The 21,414-nt window shown below is 37.6% G+C and overlaps 1 protein-coding gene across 1 annotated transcript in view; it reads right to left on the bottom strand.

The window, feature by feature from the left end:
• Positions 1–21,414, bottom strand: part of ascc3 (activating signal cointegrator 1 complex subunit 3) — a 174,518-nt gene that overhangs the window by 147,307 nt on the left and 5,797 nt on the right. The window contains exons 4-5 of the mRNA XM_062422423.1: positions 15,778–16,355; positions 8,524–8,641 (exon numbers count right to left, since the gene is read on the bottom strand). Of these exons, the coding sequence (XP_062278407.1) occupies positions 8,524–8,641; positions 15,778–16,355 (696 nt within the window). The remainder of the gene's footprint in view (positions 1–8,523; positions 8,642–15,777; positions 16,356–21,414) is intronic.

Below are 21,414 nucleotides of genomic sequence, written 5' to 3'. Positions count from 1 at the left end.
TACAATTATTCTCATTATCTATTAAACTGCTGATTATTTTCTCAATTAATGAATTAAGTCAATCATTTAGTTTATAAAACAACAGCGAAAAATGTCCATTACAACGTCCAAAAGCTTAAGGTGATGTCTTTACACGTCTTGTTTTGCCCAATAGAGACTATAAACCTAAGAAGATTCAGTTGATTATCACAGAAGACAACCAAAACCATCAAATATTCACACTGAAGAAGCTAAAACACATAGAGTAGTTTTTAAAAAAGGACAAACAGCTACAGAAATGATAATTCATTAATAATGTATTTGCAGTTAATCAACTAATCTATAAATTCTATATTGCTCTGCTGGGCCTTCATTTTCCATTACTTTCTCTTTCTTCATTAAATGTAAATTGATTTTAGAAAACTTTGAGACTCTCTGAGAGCAATGACGCAGCAAAAAAAAGGGGGTTAAAGTTCTCAACTGCTGCTTTGGTTCATCACCATTTAGCTACATTATAATACTTTATGGAAATGTGATTGTATCCTCTGATCTATTGACCACCTGTTTAAACCTGCAGACATGTTGTCTTTCTAATCGTCCCTTCTGTACACCGCTGTCTCTATCTGCCAATGAAACGTGGAGGAAAGCCACGGAGAGAGAATCTGTTCTTTGATAAACATTCGGGTACCAAGCTGCAAACTGCAATTTAAAAGCTAATCAGCAAGAGACAGGCATTCCCACTAAATCCCACTCTTCCTGATGGCATGCAAATAGTGGAAAATTTAATCAGGCTTTTTTAACCCCTCCTGACTTTACCCTCTGTCGTCAAGGCAACGCTAATCTCAAAAGCTGTCTGGCAAGTGAATTTTTTTTTTTTTTTAATGCTGATCAAAAGTTCTTCACAATGAATAACATCAGCTCAGTTTGAAGCAGTAGATGGGTGCGACCGCAAGTACAGCTCCTCTTCTTTTGTCTGAACCACAATCAATGCTGGATTTCTGTTGCTTTAATTACACACTGCCTGAGTAAAGGTGAGCCATTAACTTCATGCTGAATAACAGGTGCCGTGTTTTTTTGGACAGATTTGTCGAAGATTTGTCTAATCCATCAAACCTGCCTTGAAGCCAGGTTAGAGGATTTTTCAGCAATGAGGGAGAGTCAGATCAAATTGCAGTCCCTGTGTATTCAGCTACACATGACAGACTGCACTCTGCTATAATGTCCTTCCAACATCCATGAAGCAAGAGCAGCAGCTGAAGGTGAGAAGTCTGTTTGGGGGCAACTTCTACACACAACACAGACTGTCATTATGGTTGTGAACAGAGTTATTTACCTTTAATTCTTCTACAGTCTCCACTCAGGACGAACACAGTGAGGAATGGAGGACACTACTTGTTTAGACAATGTGACATGAATAGCTTCTTAGCTGCTAATGTGAAGTCTGGCAATACTGAGGTTAAAAAAATGATCAAGGTCATGTCCATGTATCATATATAAACATGATGATGTTGATAATTACGTTATTGTATGATAAGTCCATAACATAATTATTGTGACAGGCCTGTGTGGAGGCCTCATAGTTCATACTTAATTATTGACCAATCTATTTCACAGATGTCAACCAACAGCTGATGGGACCCAGATGAAGCTTATAGTTAGGGCCGGCCAGGCTTGTCCTGAACCAGCTCCTAGTTTATGCTGCTATAGGCTTAGACTGCTGGGGGACTCCTACTCCCATGATGCACTGAGCTCCTCTCTCCTCCTCCTCTCTCTCTATCCATCCATCTATATCCATTAACATTCATGTACTATTAATGCTTCAATAACCTAAACTTCTTCCCCGGAGTTGTCTGTGCTTTCTCGTCTCACAGGTAATCTGGGCCTGTAGACGTCTGGATGACAGATTCCAGTCCCGGACCTTCTAGCTTCAATGTTTATTTTCTATGTGCTTCTCTCTCTCTCCTCTCCTTCCTCTCTCTCCTCTCTACCCCAACCGGTCGAGGCAGATGTTCTCCCACTTTGAGCCTGGTTCTGAGGTTTCTTCCTGTTAAAAGAGAGTTTTTTCTTGCCATTGTCACTAAGTGCTGCTCATGAGGGAATGTTGGGTCTCTTTAAAATTAAAACCTGAAGAGTTCGATTTAGAACCTGCTCTATGTGTAAAGTGCCTTGAGGTGACTTTGTTGTGATTTGGCGCTACACAAATAAAGATTGATTGATTGATTGATTGATTGATTGATCTTAGCTGATGGCTAAACTGTGAAAGACCCTGAAACAAGCACACTGGTCTGCAGTTTCTCATTAAAGGATCAGTTTGTAGGATTTAGTGGAATCAAAGGTGAGTTGCAACCAACTGCACATCCCTCCCCTTCCAAGTGTGTAGGAAACCAGCCAGAGTGTTTGGTTTGTCCATTATGGGCTACTGTAGAAACATGGTAGTGCAACATGGCAGGCTCCCTACATAGATATAAAGTGTTCATTCTAAGGTAACAAAAACACAACAATTCTTATTTTCACGTGATTATACACTATATACTTGTGAATATTATATTACATTATTTCCAAGTCTGTTCAAAAAACATAAGGTATAAATTATCACCCAATTCTGTGTTAGACCTTTATACCAAACTAAATTCCAACTTATTACCACAGGTTTTACACATGTTTTTGGAAATTATGGTTAATAATCTTCATTTAAATAAATTATAACGCATTTTTTAGTTTAAAAAAGCAGAAAATGTTGAATTATTTTAACTAAATTTAAGATCAGAGGAAAATATGTTAATGGTTATTACAAACTGGTATATGTCAAAGTTTAGTCAGGATACTGTTTTGAAACCATTTCAAGTTTATTTTATTTTTTAAATGGGAGCACATAATCACACCTGTTGTCCTCAACCCTGAGGACTATAGGAGGGTTAAAAACATCAATGATGTCCGGACCACAACTGGCTCCTCACTGGTTGTGATGTCATAAATCATGCTCACAGGCCCACTGCTTAAACTCAGACAATCAGTGAGCGCAGAGAAACTTTGACTGATGTAATATATATCGTCTTCCTGCTAAAGTGGTCTAGCTCTAGTTTATACTACCAACTGTGTGTATCATGTCACCCATATGTTGTGCATCCTTGTGTGCGTTCATGAAATACTAATAAGATGAGCACTTTTCATCATAATGTGTACAGGGTAGTCATTTTCCAACACTCATAATAAGTTCATGCATGTGAATGATAATAAATTGGCAGTTAGTTTAGTTAATTTTCATTTTACATCATAACTGAGCTCTTTTATTGAGGCTGTTAACAGTTAACTTTGTTTTAAAATGGACTGAACACCACTGACTACATTAATCACTGCACTGTCTAATATTAATATAATACATGTGAATTAAAAGCAATGGCTTACATCAATGATTTAACCTGCTAAATGACTTAACAGAGTAACTCGTCTACATTAATTAGTTCATGTTCTGTTTCACATCCAGCATTAAAATCTATATTTAGGACCTGTGAATTTCAAATGATTCCAAAAAACTCTAAAGGATGAGTCTGCATGACTTTAAATAGTTGCGGGGATTATTCTGACAAAGCAGGAGCTCTCTCTTCTAATCTTCAGCAGCTCTTTGATGCCTACCTTGCATATGGATCAGAAGACAGCTCCAGCAATGATAAATTATCCATCCTTATCTTTCCACCAATATCTACCAAACTACTAGCAGCACTGTACACATTAATGACAGGAAAACAGGGAGAGGAGTCAGTCTCCTCAGGACGGAGGAAATAAAGGGGGGGTCGGGACACGACGGTGTCTCAGGAGAGAGGACGGCGTTTGAAGTAAAAAACCAGGTGCATCACTAGGAGGGCCGCTTTAGCTCAGCTCCCTATCAAGTCTCCTGAAATACAATCTCATACAAAATCAATGAACTCAGCTTTAAGCCACCGGGAGACACAGATAACTACAACAACAACCAAAAACAATGTAAGCCTATTCCACACAAAGCCTTTGCTTATTTGGGGTCTTAGCATCAACATGCCTGTGTTGAAGCTTTTTTTTTTTCTCTGTAAGAGTGGCGTGATATTCTATTATTTCTCTTATTCATGAGAGGTGTTAAAGCAGGGACGGAAATAGAGAGTCTGCCCGCAAGGGAGGCTTTAGTCTGGTCTTCATCATTCCTGCTCGATGGCATAAAAAGACGTGAAAGAAATAATGAAGAATTGAGTTGAAGTGAAAGGCCAATCTTTGGGTAATAGCCTTTCAGTGGACTGAGCCTCTCTAGCATGTAGAGAACAGGAGCACTACACAAATCCAACAACATACTCACACACTGACAATGATAGGCAGTGGGAGTGTCATGTAAAGCTACTATTTATCTGTGGAGCTGGTAACTTCACAGTAATATCTAGAGTTGAGTTAAAGTTTCCCTCTACAGTTTCTGACTTGTCTTTCTGACCTCTTTTATGAAAAGACTGAAGCACTCTATTTCATTTGCATCCTTTAAATAGTGCAAACAGACAAGAGCTCCTAATAACAATTATGTTCATTAGCCATAAAATCTGTCAATTATTAAAACTGAGAAAACATGCCCTTCACAGTTTCCTACAGCCCAATGTTACGTTGTTATGTCAGATATGTTGTTGTTTGGTGTGTTTGACAAACCAACACTCTGAAACTGAGGATGAAACGTTACACAAAATGCACGGTTCAGTATATACCTCAGTTTTGAGGTCTCAGATTGGTACATTTTCAGTACAGCAGAAAAAAAACTGAGAATGGTCGAAAATAATATTTTGGTCCTTTATCTAAAAAATTGTCCAAAACTATTACTGACACAGTTTAGTAGCTGCAGTGGAAAAGGACACCAAGCTTTGTGTTTCCTGCAGGGAGTCAGGACACCTGCTGACAGCTGTTTGATGCTGATTTATTGTCACTTAGAACTGCTTCTTATGATACATTGAAGAAATCAAATGTGTTTATAGTTGTTCAGAACGGCTTCGCTCAAATATGACCCCCAAAGAGAGGGGAGGGGCACAAGGAGACGTTATATTGTTGCAATACAGGGATAACGGCACATATTTTAATAATAATGGACAGCAGTGACACTATAATAGCATGTGTAACCAGTGAGCGTATATCCAGGGCACTCATTCACTACTCTCTACATAATAAACACTCAATAGTTCACTCAGCAGTGAGCAGCAAACACTAGACAGCAAGACACTAACTAATCATCATCATTTTGTGTCATCACCATCAGCTGTAGAGTCATGTCACTGTAGTTTTCACATCTTTAAAATGTGAAGCATTGCATTGTGGGATTGTACTTTTTTTTGTTCCATGGTGGAGTATTTGAGAGCAAAATAAAGTGGAGATATTTACAGCATTCGGATACTGAAATAAAATAGTGGAGAGTGTATTGTAGAGCATTATATAGTAAACAGGAAGTGATGTCAGACACAGCCCATGAGCATACAGCTAAGTGGTTCACTGCCAAAATGTTCTGGGTGGAAGTAAAATGTTACAATTATTGTTCCACATGTCAGAGTAAGTGGATTATTCAATTCAGGTCACAGAGCATACCAGACCAAGAGAGTCTTGTACCGAACTTAACATCCTGTATTGAACGATTTGGGACAACGCAGCGACTGCTACACCACTCATCGAAAACACTTCACTATAAAGCAAGACATTCTGACATTTCAAAACATAAAACCATCCATTTTTTTCCCATTTCTGCTCCAAAAGTGACTTAAATGATTTATTAATTATCAAAATAGTAATTTCTGTCTATTGACTAATCTGGCTCAAAAACAGTTTTACCACTACTGTGTCTTCATCAGTCAAAATGGACAAATCAAACAAATATACTGTCAACCTACAACAGGTGTAGATTTGTCAATGAGTAAAAGGTGGAACAAAAATTTTAATCTATAGAATAATTGACTCAAAACATGTTTTGTTTTGTTTTTTTGTCTCATGCATGAGGATGAACACACAGGTGATGTCATACACAGTCCTGTGGGCAGAATAAAGGGAAAATACTTTTTTCACAGAAATAAAAGAACATCTAAATCTAGTGAAAACTGTCTAATTGTCTCAACTTAAAACAATTATAGGATTTTTTTTAATGCCAAACCAATTTACAACAATTATTTGAATCATCAAGAATCTGACAATTATTTAATCAATTATTTAATCAGCATTCTTTGTCAAAGTATAGTAAAACAAAATACCACTTTATTTTTTAATGACTGATTTTGTGTTATTAACGGCCTAAAATGCAAAAATATGCCATTTACATATTCACTCACTGAAAAGCTGAAATCAGAACATGTTTGCCACTTTAGCTTCAAATTTTATGAGTTATCAAAACAGTTTTTTGGGTAACTGACCAATTGTTTCAACTTTACTTCTGATACTGTAAACATTTACATTTTAGGACATTGGAGATGTCCTTGTTACTTGAAAGAGTCACATTGATTCCAGCAGTATGTGCATGACGTCAGTTCCAATGTCAGGGTCAGCCAGGAGAAAAAAAGCAATGGTAAATTCAAATGCTGTCTGTATTTGTTCAGACTGCATTAGCTGCTCATTTCCAAATGATATATTTGTATTCAGGTTGCATACCTCATAGACTGAGAAGACAAACAGAGAATCAAACCAAAAATGAAGAAAATACACAAAAGAAGGACATTAGAAGATTGTGCTCCAGATGCAAAATGATTCAGTTTAGATGTGATACTGTTTGTTTGTTTTTTAAATAAACTAAATCAATTTTCCAGGACAAGAAAAAGAGAGGAAATGTCTCCAGCAAATCATAGTTTAAAAACTGATTCCACCTAAAATGATTCAATTCACTTCAGATGAACATTTATGGCCACCTCTGTATTCACTAAAATACAGAAGCAAAAGCTAGCTGTTTTTTTTTATTTCTGTAATTACACACATGGTGGATCTTCAGAAGACTGAAATAACCAACCCTCAGCAACATTATTACAAATCACTGGACATTGTCTGATGATATCAGTCCTGTTTGCATGGTATTAACACAGTTGTCCATATTAAATCTGACTCATCATAGACATATATCAGGCGCAGTAATGGCAGTGTTTATCTATAAAAAGCCAGAGCAGAGGGAATGGGAGTGTAATCTTCCAGGCTCTTGACTTCTAAAAGATGAGTGCTGATTACAACATCAAACAATCTGAAAGATCTACAAAGATGTATAGTTTGATTGCTTTGTTTTGGTTGTGGTTATATCTTAATATGGATTTGCAGAAAGAAGGGTCAGACAACAAGGAGACAACTTCTTATAACCCCTGCTTACATTACACACTCCATTCATCCTTAAGAAATCCACTGACAGCTATCCAGGAGCAGCCTATAGGAGAGAAGGACCAGCGGATGGCTTAGTTAACTCTTATGGCACTTTTCCACTACACATTTCCAACTCGACTCGACTCGGCTAGACTCTACTCGGTTTTTTTTGCGTTTCCACTAGGGATAGTACCTGGTAGCTGGTACTTTTTAGTACCTGTTCTGGTGAGGTTCCAAGCGAGCCGAGCCGATACTAAATGTGATGTCAACTGACTGCCGGCCACTGATTGGTCAGAGAGTCAGTGGAAGAGTGATGAGCCGTCCCACACAAGAATCAAACCCAGCATTTTTAAATACTGGCAGCAGCGTTACAACCATAGTTACAGCCATACTGCTCAATTTTCTTGCTTTGTGTGTGACAAAAAGACACATACAGCAGCAAGTACACCATCACCTCCATTGTTTATGTGTTTTGTGTCGCATATAAATCGAAGTCACGGCAGTTCCGCGGAGCCGTGCTATGACGACCCTGCCCACGTTGAGTAGGTACGTTTTTGTAATGGAAAAGGTCTGTTCTGGACTCTACCATCAGAAACCTGGTGGCATTTCAGTAGAAGGTACAGTATGTGTTCAATGCTAATGTGACTGTTGTACCCCTGATCTGTCACAAACTGCCTCTAGCTGTTTGTTCTCTGCAACAACAAAAAGATCATATGAAGACGATAGCTTCTGTGCCTATTTAGGGGTTAATAAATAGTCAGTAATAACAATTAGAGCCCGACCGATATATCAGTCAGCTGATGTTATTGGCCGATATTGACCTACTGCAGATATTTTATCTACCTACAGTGTATTTAAGTGTACTTATACGAAATAATTGCTTTAAAACATCAAATGAAGAGAAACATTTTTGGAGTACTTCTACATATAAAATGTAAAGCATTTTGTCATTATTGAGCAGGTCATATCCTAAAAACAAACATTTTTTCTTAATACATTTTGACAAATCACGTCATAGACCCATACAAATTATTCCTCCATTGTGTCTTAAAAGTGAAATAAGAGTGATGAATAAACAGCCTGCAGAATTATTTGTTAGAAGACCTTCAGTGAGCTCTATTCTTAAAACTCCATTAATTCATAACTGGTATTCATGACTCTTTCAAAGCGGAGGAAAAGTGGAGTTTGTGTTACCATGGAGATGACCTGGTTGCCATGGGGCTGTCTCACCTGCTTGGTAGCCGGCCCTGTCAGGTGGGATGGCGAGGAGGGAGTCGACAATGGCCTCTCTTCGCTGGAGGAGGGTGGAGATCATCTCCAGCCCCTCTGGGCCCAGCAGTTCAAACAGCTGGAGGGAGAGACGGAGGAGGGGAGGGTGAGATATCAGTGGCTACAATCCAAAATATCATCCACAGCAGCGAGTATATACCTCCGGCAAGTCTACAAATACAAACATATATACACACATCCTATGGATAACCAACACCCCCAAACACTCTGCTAGCGCCAAGCCTCAGCACCTGGTAATTACCATCCGCCTGGTACAGAATATGCTCTGCTGCTTAGCCTCCCAAACATAACCACCTGGCATTTAGTAGGTGACAGAAAAACAACAACAACAACAACAACGACGACAAATCCTGTGAACAGCAGCGACACACAATTAAAAGCATAGTGGAGACGTAGCTGCACACACAAACAGCCATCAGTATCATTGTGAGACAGAGGAGGAAGTGATGATAAACACTGTGCTTTCTAATTGGAAAATAGCAGCACTGAATAGCCAGGGTGTGTTATTTCAACCTGTAAAACAATGAAGGGGATCTTTTTTTTTTTATTTCTTCAGTGTTCAGGGTGGGTTTGTGGATGGAGGTGTGATTGCTCTTTCAGTCTGTCCTCCCATGGGAAGGCAGTAGTCAGCGCAGCAGGGAGCTAAAACAACAGAGGCACTTTGATGTCATGTCAGCCATCGTCTTTGTTGGGGTTATCTTCGTTTCCCTCGGTGGTCTCTTTTATATCTGTTCCAAACTTCCGCTGGTCCCTGTAAATGTCTCTGTTTCATTAGACTTGAGTGTAGTGTGTGGAGGGAGTGGGTGTGTGTGTGGTGTGGAGGGAGTGAGGGTTGGGTTTGGGCCTCCTCAAAGGGATTTCTTTTTTATGAACTCTCATGAATTCTATACTAGGAGTTGACTGATTAGGTGTGAGCTCCGCTGGGATGGAGAGGCAGACTTTCTCCTGCAGATGGATTCTCTACAGTCCACCATCCTGCAGGCGGGAGCATTTCTACAGCATTAACTGTGTAATAACTCCAGACCTGCTAAACTAAAAGGTCAACAGTGCAAATGTTTGTTTCCGCTGGCTCTTTATCTTTGAAATAACATATTCAGGCTTGCCTCATAATTTGTCCAGCAGGTAAATGGAACAAGTGAAGCGTTGTTTGAAAGCAATCAGTAGTGAGCATAGAGATTTCCAACATGAAGCTCAATGTAGAAAGCACGCTGTTAAGAATCATTCGAAGCAGTTCAAATGAGCATCTAGTCATAAATCTATATAGTTATGTGCATGACACAACACCGCTCATTGGAATGCAAGACTATAAAATCCTTTGTGGAATCTCTTGTTGACATTAAGATAAAATATATGAATGACCTTTTCAAACACAGCATTGATTATTAATAATAAGTTTCTTCTCTGGTTATTTGCATGGGTCCCCAGGTGGAGAATGTCGGTTAAACAGCTGACTACTGTTATATCTGAATGTCACAGTACTGGTACACTTACAGGAGATGACATTTATGGAATTCAATAATAAAACTTTACATGTGAGTAATTCTCTGATTAAATAATATATTTGAATGTTGCCCCCTATATAACATTATATATGAAAAAAGTCCCTGGCATACTTCTCATATACAATGATTATATTATATATTATTATTATAATTAAATTGAACTGTAGGATTCAAGGTTTAAATACCCACTGTAACAGTATGAAACTAATTAAGTCATTATAAATGTACCCATAGCCCAACAGATACAGTATATAGTAGGGCTGGGTGATATGGGCAGAATCAAATATCACCATATGTTTTACCAAATACCTCAATATTGATATTTTGACAATATTGTAACTATCAGTGCTTTCACAAAATATTTACACAATGAGAGTTTTGATAAATAATCATCAGTAATGTGGATATAATGATTAAGTGGATAAATGCAGATAATAGAACAGTCTGTTAAGATCAGAAAATGATATTTTTACTGTAATGCAGCCTTTAAAAGCAGGAAGAGACACTTATTCCATATCACCATATTACAATATTCAAAATCTAAGAGTCAAAGTATTGCCCAGCCCTATTATATATCCATGGTAAAGGTTATTGGTCAATATTAGCTTATGATAAATTTATCAGTACTAGTGTATATGTCAGCACAGAAATGCTAAAATTGTATTAGGTTACTTTGATGCACTATGTAATGGAAACCAATGACAAGTTTATCATTCAATAGTAGAATGTCTCTCTCACTACACGTCTAGACTACAGTTATTAATAAGTGCTTATTATTATTTGACTTATATTATATTACCTATTGGTTGGTTGTTGGGATTGTTTATTGTTGTTGGTGTTTTTTTGGCAGCAGACTGTATCAACACATGTATTCAATCATATGTACAGTTTTACTTTATATTATTTATCCTTGTTGTAAGTATACTGCCTGGTTGCCTTGTGTTGTATATAGCCTGCCTCCACTTGGAAAATTAAATGAAGAAAGTGCTTATTATTATTATTATGTGATATTGAACACATATCAACTGATATGTTGCTGTTAGACCTTAATACTCTCAAAAATCAATATTCTATATATCTGCCTTAAACATCTGGCAATACTTACTGATTGTTGTTTTTTCTCAATTGTCCTGTCTGTTCATTAACAAAGTATAAGGCAATCTTCTTAAATGCATTAGTTGAATGTGTCTCCTAACACAAACATCATTACAGGAACTTAAATACAGTACAGTATGATCAAATCATATCTGATCAAAGTCAAAATAAATACAATTAAATGTAATCAGGCATTTGGTGCCAACTTTCACTACTTGACATATGGACACAATTCAGAGGATACTTAAACTGAATAGCAACCTTAGCTATTGATCTGTTTGTTCAGTGTGTTGATGACCTTTGTTCTTATCAAAAAAGAGACTAAACTACATGAATAGTAACATTTTGAAATGAGAACATATTTTTGTAAATATAATAAAAAACTGAATAATAATAAGAGAGAGGGTCAATTGGACAAATGAACTAATAACTTTATTGCAAAGTCTTTTTCAGTAACCTGCATGCATCTGTGGAATCACACACTGTTGCTCTGATGAGTAAAACAGTATTGTGCACTTCAACTGTTACATTACATTTTAAAAAGTGACAATGTTCTGTCAGTATTTGCACTCTTTGAAAGAAACTCATTTATAAGAGTGCAACAAACTGAAAACATGCAGGCAGCATGACCGCATTTATAAAAAGCTAATCTAATATAACATTACCTAGTGACTCACGTGTCCTTGATACCTCCACATTAAAATCGGTGAAATTATGACCATCAGTCTGAATTATTTCTCCTTTGATTCTGAGAATTAAACATGTGTTGACTCTAATCACATGATAGCGGAGGTCTAGAGCTCTTTATAACAATTGGTCCCGAGTCTGTAGCACCTTTACTGGCTGTCACTGCTTAACAGTCACTTGTTAATGAATTATAAGCCTTTAAACGTGCACAGAACACAAGGTTCAAAGGTCAGTATTTCAAAGCAGGAGGCATGTAGAGTCATCATACTGACATAATGTTACTCTACAGGTTGAGACCTTTCTAACAATGTATTTGGTTTAGCTCTACCACAACGTTTTAATTTTCTCATTTCATGGACCCAAGATATCCAAGGCTTCATTTCAGAGAGCACTTTGAAGAGCCAGTATATAAAATGAATATTTTTCTGTCTTTTAGTGGAAATAATGACCAATATGGGTTACCTTACAAGATTACAATACTGCTGACAATCTAGGATACTACTTTTACTAAGTGCTTGGGTTAAGGTTCAAGTTAGAGTCAGGTCATCAAATACCAACAAATGTAAAGGTTACTGTTTACACAACCCTGAAGTTTTTTATATATTTATGAATTCTTGGTTTTGGGATTTTATGTCAGCGTTACAGATCCCATTCAATGTGTTTTAGACTACATACACTAAGCTAAGTGACTGTTAACTACACTAAAGACAACAAAATACACTACAGACTGCATGTTTAACTATGTTTTACTCATCTGCACTAGACTACTCCTCAATGACTGCAGGCTGTGACAGAATATACATGTTTATTGTGTGTGAACATGTAAACACTGCCTTTTCCATTAACCTTGCCACGTTACCATGGTAACAGTACACAACAAAGACGCAAACAGCTGTAGCCTCAAAATGCGTAGAAGTCAAACATTTCAAAATGTGACAAAAATAGCTCGGTTTTTTATCAGTTATCATAAACATTCCCAGGTTTCAGTGAATGTTATTTTCAACACCTCCGAATCATTAAAGTGAGGCTATTCAAACCTACAATGTGATATTCTCTTCCCAATCAACTACTGTATAATATAATAGCCTCCCACTGTACCAGCGCCCCCCTCCTCACAAGCTCAGCGGCTGCCACAAAATGTCAGCAATCCAGGGTCACCAATGAGAAATAATAAGAAGCAGGTTCTCTCCATTGTCAGCTTTAATGGCACTGAGTGCACAGCCTTTAAACTTTACTGTTGACTTTGGAGTCACACAGAGGTGGATGCATGGCGAGTCGGCAGGTGCACTCACACGCGCGCACACAGGCCATTCTACATCTAAAGATGTCAGTGGGAGAGTTCGCTTCCAAATGTCAACTACGTGAGGAACATTGGAACCAACTGTAAGCAGCTGAAGTTGTACAATATTGCCTCTGCGGTGAGGCAATTGATAGAAAGGAAAGAGAGGGAAGCAGAAAAGAGAAAAAAGAGCGAGAGAGTGAGAGAGAGAGAGCTATATGGACAATATAAAAGCCTTCAAGTATAAGGGAGGCAGGGAATGGAGGTGGATGATAATGCAGGGGGACAGAATTATGGAGCACTTTCTTGATCCATAAGTAAATGTTAAGGATGGCAAATAACTGCTGGAGGTTTCAACAGGGTGAAAGCACTCTGATCCTGATCCTGGCCTTTATTTTATCATTTCTCTTCTCTCCACACAGGAGGATGAGAAGGCAGATCAAAACTACTTCATTGTCGTCTAATGCCAGCTCCATTACATTTTTTTAAAAATGATTCTTATTCACCTCAGAATCCTGCAGCAGATTTATTTATTATTATTCTGTAGTGTCATGCTTGGAGTGCTATTTTTGTGATTAGAAGCAATCAAAGTACTTGTAATTACAGTTATATTTATGTGATTTTAGCATCTTTGAAATTATTATGATGGCTTAAGGTTTTGTTTGTAGAAAATGTGATAATCCTGAAGAAAATTGAAAATCCTGTCTGGGTGCTGCTTTCAGTGTGGTGATCATGAACATGCTGTCAGAGTGAAAATAAAGTGAAAACAAAATGGTAATGAAGTCTGACTCAGGATCATGCAACTACATTTTACTTGGAATCAACACTGTGGACAAGAATATTCTGCTAAATACATAAAGTTGATATGAATATGAGCAGCACTACCATCTATTGTATCTCTCTAAGTGCTATGTGCTGATGTAATGTCTTGGTTTCCCCGCATAGTGTATTCACATGATCTCATCTGATCTTTCTATCAATACAATGTTACAACATGAAGGGTTTAAACTGCTCTCTTAAATGTTGACCTGTTTGTTAAAAGGACATGTTTTTAATATTTCCTAACAGTCTTTAATTCCAATGAAGGTCAAAGCCACGCAGAAGTAGGAAAGTCTGGAGTTAAAGGCCAAGGATGACTTGTCCTAACTGCTGGGCCACGATAAATCCAGCATCTGGATGAAACCCAAAAGGCCAGCTGTTGAAGGTTAAGGTTATAGAATCAATAGGAAGGCCAAGATATTAAGCTTAGCACTGGGACACGTCAAACTTTATGTTGCACAAATATCATTTTCAGAGTTGACTCCTCTTTTTTCACTTCATGATCAAATTGTTCACTCGGGATTTTCATTAGTTCTTTATCAGATGCTAATTTTTGGAAAATAAATAAATATGATATATGGGATATGATCATCATGATTATTTTGTTTCACTTCTTTTATCCTTGTTTCAATTCCATGTTAACATGACAGCTTCTGAATGTTCTTAATGTTATAATTGTTCCTAGCTAAATATAATACAATATTATTACATCAGTCTAATTGGGTTAGGGATGATTATTGTTTTTTTCCACAGGTCCAGATATTTTCAAAAATAATGTTCTAGTGAAAGAACAGCCTTAAAGTGATATCTGTGTAGCAAGCACACAGTGCAGCTCTATAGCCAGACCCATTATAGATATGTGCTTACGACCAACACTGTGGTAACATTCCTGTCTTCTATTCTCCTCAGTCTCTCCTTCTCAGCCGTATACGCCGGCTCATACAAATATGTTTGTATGAATCATCACACCCAACCATTTCTTCATGTGTGTCAGACAGTACAGTATGTTCATACTCATATGTTCACTGTACTGATCAGACTCTGACCCAGATATTGTACATTTCTCACTTTACAGTACAAAGTCAAGAGGTTGTGATATTTAATACAAGCTAGTGAAGCTCTGTAAACTATTCGATTCTTTTTCTCAATAAAAGATTAATATATGCGTACATGTTTGTTTGTTTTTTGCTCTATTTTGTCTTTATGTTATTTTATACACTAAAAACTGTAGAATATAATGCCTCCATTACATATCTAGCTAAGCTCTAAAGACTGTACAGTTGTGGATGTCAGAGGGGTCACAACCCCACCCAACCCCATCACCCTGTGTAACTCTCCAATCAATACTGTGGAGTCTTTCCTCTTCCTGGGAGCCATCATCACCCAGGACCTTATGTGGGAGCAGAACATCAGGCGCCTCACTCACCATCTGGTACAAGGACAAACTGCAGCTTATCATCGTCTGTGCTTAAAATTTGATTGGCTGCAACCTGCTGTCCCTTCAGGACCTGCACTCCTCCAGGACGCTGAGGCCAGCAGTAAACATCATGGCAGACCCCTCCCACGCCACACACCAACTTTTTCAAACAGAGGCTGAGTTCTGTCAAGACCAAAACCTCACACCCTGAGATGCCCTGTCTATCAACACAAACTCTACCCCCCCCCCAATATTTGCAATAAACCAGTTTCTGAGTCTGATAAATCGGCTGCAACTTTTAGTTTCTCTTCACCTGCATAAAAAGATGCCCAAGAACTTTTGTATATTGAATAGACTGTCTCATATATTAGATATTGTTTTCCAACAACACAAACCTCGTTCTGAAGTTCGTCGGCACTCTTGTGGGAGGCCAGCATTTCAAACAGGGAGGTGCACAGCTCCTCTGGGCTGGATGAGATCATGTTGCCTCCGAGCAGATACTTCTCCACCTCTGTTCTCAGAATGGTTCCATCTCCAGGACTATGAGATCTTCCTGAGCCGGACGCCTCGTCCTCATTGGCAGCTTTCCTCCCACTCTGATGGCTGTTGAGGAAGTTGGTGAAGTCCAGCTGCATGTTATCTTCACAGACGGCGGGGCGGGGCAGATCATCCAGAGGGTCCAGCGTGTAGCAGTCATAGGAGAAGGTGATGTTGCGCCCGAAAGTGGAGCCTTGTTTGGGGTTGTGACGGGAACTCTGGGCTTGGATGAACTCCTCGACTCGGGAGTCTCCGAGCGGAGCCACCAGCTGGGCCACGCAGGCACAGGAGGCGTCAGCTGCAGATGAAGGAAAGGGTCCAAACATCTGCTTAATGGCCCGGGTCTCCTCTGTGCCCACATGGTCTTTGTTGTGGAAGGTCTCAAAAAGGAAGACGGCAGCATGTTGGATGGCCTCCTGACCATGATCAGTCCCCACTGCAAAACACAACATAATGGATTTATACTTTGATGTCATGATTACAGTAATTAGTACGGTCCCCAGGTAACCAGGTATGAGCCTCCCTCGTGTCCTTTTCTCCAATCAGTAATATTGGAATACAGTTCTTAGATGTTCTTACATACAGAGTCATTGTAATTGCTACCAAAATGTATGTTAGCATGAATATTCATGAGGGGTATGATGTCATATTTTAGAGGGAGGTTGATTAAGAATGGTTTATAATGTCCGATAATATCAGCCCTCTGTGGTTTGGAACTATTTCCAAGTGTGCAATGACTGCAAAGCAGCATAATAAATATGGCAGTGGCACTTTTTCCCCCATAACTTAAGTTGAAGTTGTTCTCTTATTTTGCACAGACAGTGTTTACATTTGGAAAGCCATGTTGCATTTATGTTTGCATCCAGTGGGTCCTCACAATAAAATTAGGCATAATGTGTTAATTCAACAATAGGAGATATGTTATGTTGTTACCTAATAGTTTTGGTGTAAAAAGCCTGCATATATCGGTATAGGGTGATATCGGTGTCGTAAATTAAGAGTTGGACAATATCGGAATGTCGGATATCGGCAGAAAAGTCAATATCGAGCATCCCTAGTCTTTTTATTTCTATTTTTAGATAATAATCTAATTTTAGATTTTTTAAAATTTGTTTAAATGTTTTAAAATTGTATTCTGCTTTATTACTATTTGTATATTCTTATCCTTTTATCAGTTTTATTTGTCTCTGTTTATCTTCTTCTTCTCTAACATTTATGATTTTATTTTGCCTTTTTAATCTATTTTAACCTAGTTTGTACTCTAACTTTGAATTAACTTTTTCACTAATGACTTATTTTACATTTTTATCATAGATCCTAAATCTTTATTATATTTTAATCTCTTTTTTTTTTATTGTTCCTTATCTTTATGTTGTCCTTGGTCTATTCTTGTTCTGTCTTGTCAATCAGCTGTGAAGCACTTTGAACTACATTAACCTGGATGAAAGCTGCTGTATAAAATGTGATTGATTGTTGTCCTCATCACAAGTTTTACATTTGAATGTGTTTTGCATTGATTGCTGAGGGTGGAAGAAAAAACTCATAACAATCACAAATAGTATTAGGTAAAGGCAAGAGTCTCCATGTTCTGATTAATTAGCTTATTAAGCAACAGCCAATCAGGTTAGGAGACAAGTGTGTCTGTGCAGTAGCAGCACAGTTTCTCTGCTCAGCCTGGAGAGAGACATTTCCTTTCAGATGTTTTTCTGTGGGAGTTACACAGATTTGGTTCCTGTGTAAAATGTATGTATACAGTTATGAGTGAGAGCAGTGTGGTTCTTATTAGTCAATAGAATTTAGGATAATTGTGTGTAAGAGATATACAGATTTTGACATACTGCGTATTACATATGATCTTTTGTTTTATTTAGCAGTAATGAATGAAATCCTGTATACCTTCCTGCATGTAAGCAGTTTTGTTATCAGTGGGAGTATAAATGTCACTTAAAGTCATTTTACCTAGTTTATACAATATAGCTGATGCAGTGAAAGTGATTCTTATTCCGTACAGACTCAAGTGTACCCAGTATGAGATCATTAGTTTGGAATAAAGACTTGTGTGTAGATGTGGGGATGATAAGTAGAGTTAAAACAGGACCATTAATTTATATGTATTACATATAAAAACATCACAAATTAATATAAGTATAAGGAGCCCTCTTAGCTGTGTACCTTGCCTGATGATAAATCCACCCCTCACTACTGCAGTAATTATTATTTTAAACTGAAGGCACAATTAAATCTGATGTACTGGTCATTATTTTAATGCTGATGATTAATAGGATTACTGCAACAATCACCTTCAGCCTTTCAATTATCATTAGTGGTATCTAGATAGCAGCCTTGTTTTGTATGGCCATTAAATGTGAGCTGTGCACTATTCATAGCTCCAGTGAAGAATCAGCTGCTGTTCTTGTGAGCACACCATGAGCTCACTGTTTAAGGTCCATGCACTTCATTTAAATAATATTCCAAACAATTCATGCTTAACCAGAAGTGCTCCTAACAAAAAAAGGAATACAGAGTAATTGTCCAATTAGAGGAAAAAATGTCAGAGAGACGGAGGAGGAATGGAGTGAAGAAGGTTGGAGGGGGGGGGGGGGGGAGTGAAAGCAGATGAAAAGGATTTAAACCAATTAAAATGGTCTGAAAGCATCTGAGTCGCTGCAGCACGTAGCAGAGCAGAATGGCTGCTTTCATCCTCTCCACAGTGTGCTTAACAGCAACTTCTTATTTGGATCCAGTCACATAAGCAGAGGGCGGGTTCAGCACGTAAAGCAGCGCAGAGCATCATAACAATAAATACTGTTTCTGCTGACTGTGGAACGAGAGAAAAGAAAACTAAATGAAAATCATCACAGGCTTTCATGACAGAGCTCTATAATTGAGTGTAGAAGGTACAGATTGGGGATTACAGCATCTAACACATGTTTTCCTCTATAAAGGTAATCTAACATGTTTTCATTTGTTGACAGCAATTTTTAAATGAGAAAACATTAGACATGCTTTACACTAGCTCTGTAATGTTACTGAACCTGTGTCAGTGGTCTATTTAACATTACCATTTCCCCACTACTGTATGACAAGTATCTACGTTTCTACAGTTTGTTTCTTTAAGGAATCAGGAGAGAAAGGGGATCGATACATGAGCCTTTACATGGAGCTCTACTAGCCTTAACTAAACTTCCCTGAGCTCTTAATCCATACTATGCATTGTGCAGTGCTGCAGGTGGACTATCTTTTCTCTAAGAATTATCTGTAAGCCTCTGTATTTCAGACCACCACCTATCCTAGAGCGCTGTGGGCTGTGGAAGTCTTTTGAAATGAATTCATTGACCTCTTGTCCAGATGTGTGACAACCATCTCTGTTGGCAGTGAGTATGTTCGAATAAACATCAAAACTTTTCATTTCCACACATAGAAATGTACAGTTTTCTTCATTTTCAGCACAAAATGATATCAAATACTAGACTTTAAGCAGCCACAGACACGTCACATCACATGACTGACAGAACAGTAGCTCATAGGCCAGAGGTCAGACTGATTCTATCCACCATTGCTTATCCTCTATGTTTCACTTATAGTTTTCATGTATCATGTACAGACACTGAGGCCAATGTCCCCCTCACAAACACATGCACACACTAACTCTCTTTCTTTTTTGGTTTGTTCTCACTTTTATGTGGTCATATTATTTTCTGTAATATTGTTTAATTTAAAAAAAAAAAAAATTGGTGGAGGCTTTACCCATTCAGGTTTTCTGCCTCTCTCTGAACTTTATATTATCTGTCATTATCTGTCATTTTTTGTGTAAATCTTAACTTAAAAAAATAAACTGAACTAAACTAAACTGAGTGTTCAGATCTGAATTTTAAACCAGGCCAATCTGCTACTAGATCTACTAGATTTTTGGATTTCATTAGAATTTTTAGATCCAAATTAAGCTTATTGAATTTGAGCAATTTGAATATAGAGTACTTTCATTTTCTATTTGCAGGTATAAACCCTATAATATGTTGGAAGTAAAGTTTTTGACATCTCATTGCTTGAAAGTGGGGAATTCAGACCACATAAATTCAGACAGATGTGTTACAAAGTAAAATATTTCTGCGGTATAAATTCAGTGGCATTTCAATATCAGCATTAATAATTCAGTAGTGAATAATCTTCTAGGCAATAGTTTGGACATAAGACTAAAATCCTTTTGGCATTTATTTAACTCTTTATCCTGACAACGGGTTCAACAACAAGCTGCAAGTCAAGTCGGACAGTTTCCAGCAGCCTTCCAATAATAAACAGGAAGACACAGAAATAGTTAGATCCTGATTTAATAAAGTGTTATCACTTCAGTCTACTTGGACTTAGCTACTCATTCACTAACACTGTTTTAATGATGTTGTGTATGATAGAATGCAGCCTGGTGCCTTCTGATAAACAAAACATCATTTCTTCTGTTCTATCTCCAATATTAGAAATTCAGCCAATAGCAGGCAGACCACTACCTGCCAACCAGTCAACATGCGGATCATACATCAGATGACTTATCAAACTCATTCACATATCATTCCATTCAAATAAAGAAATGCAAATATCAATAGAGTGAATCATTTCACTTTTCATTTCTGGGTCACTTTTACATGAATTCAGCAACCACTCCCACTAATAAAACAGATTGCACGCTTGTATCCATTATAAGGAATTTATGTATATTGTAGATTTATATAATTACAGATTATTTTAGAGATTGTTTACTGAATATAGTATTTTATTTTATTTTATATCACATCAGCATTACAAGGTTACTATTGTGTCAATTTTGAATTTTCTCCTAGAGGGATCAATAAAGTTGACCTTACCTTATTTTATAAGGTCCACTAAAATCCCAGCCAAAATGTGAAACTAACTAACTAAGGTTGTAATATAAACTCATAGGATTGTTATATTATTTGGGGGAGTGGTGAGTTTCTATGTTCAGTAACATCTTTTAAATAAACATTTGAAATGGGGAGAAACACTTGTGAAACCAGCCACTCCCACTCAGCAACTCAATGGACATCTCTCTGCTGCAGCTGCTGATTTGACACCTTTATTTTCCATTTTTAGACAGTTTCTCAACTTTTGTCCATAGTCTGTTATTGATTTGACTTGAGATGTAGCAAATTACTATACTAGAACAAACAATGAGTAGTGGTTGAGTCCAAAAAATCACCACTTTTTAAAAATACTGAAGAAAGTGCCGGTACAAAAAACATACATCAGCAACTAGAGTACATGTAGGTTATTACTTCCACTCATGGGTTTGAGTCATCTGTGTCGGAGATTTCTGCTTCTTGCCCAATACAATGAAGGTGAAGGTAGTTTGTGTTGCTCAAAGCTTTGAAAAATATCCAAAGGACCAGAAACAATAACAGGATCGTTTCAGCTGCTACTCAGTGTTTCACAATCACTTTTAGATGAGCAATCTAAAAACAGACTACAGCACTCTTTTCGTCATA

The sequence above is a fragment of the Scomber scombrus genome, chromosome 7 (genome assembly GCF_963691925.1).
Source record: "Scomber scombrus chromosome 7, fScoSco1.1, whole genome shotgun sequence".
Lineage (NCBI taxonomy): Eukaryota > Metazoa > Chordata > Actinopteri > Scombriformes > Scombridae > Scomber > Scomber scombrus.
This window is presented reverse-complemented; position numbering and strand designations above follow the sequence as displayed.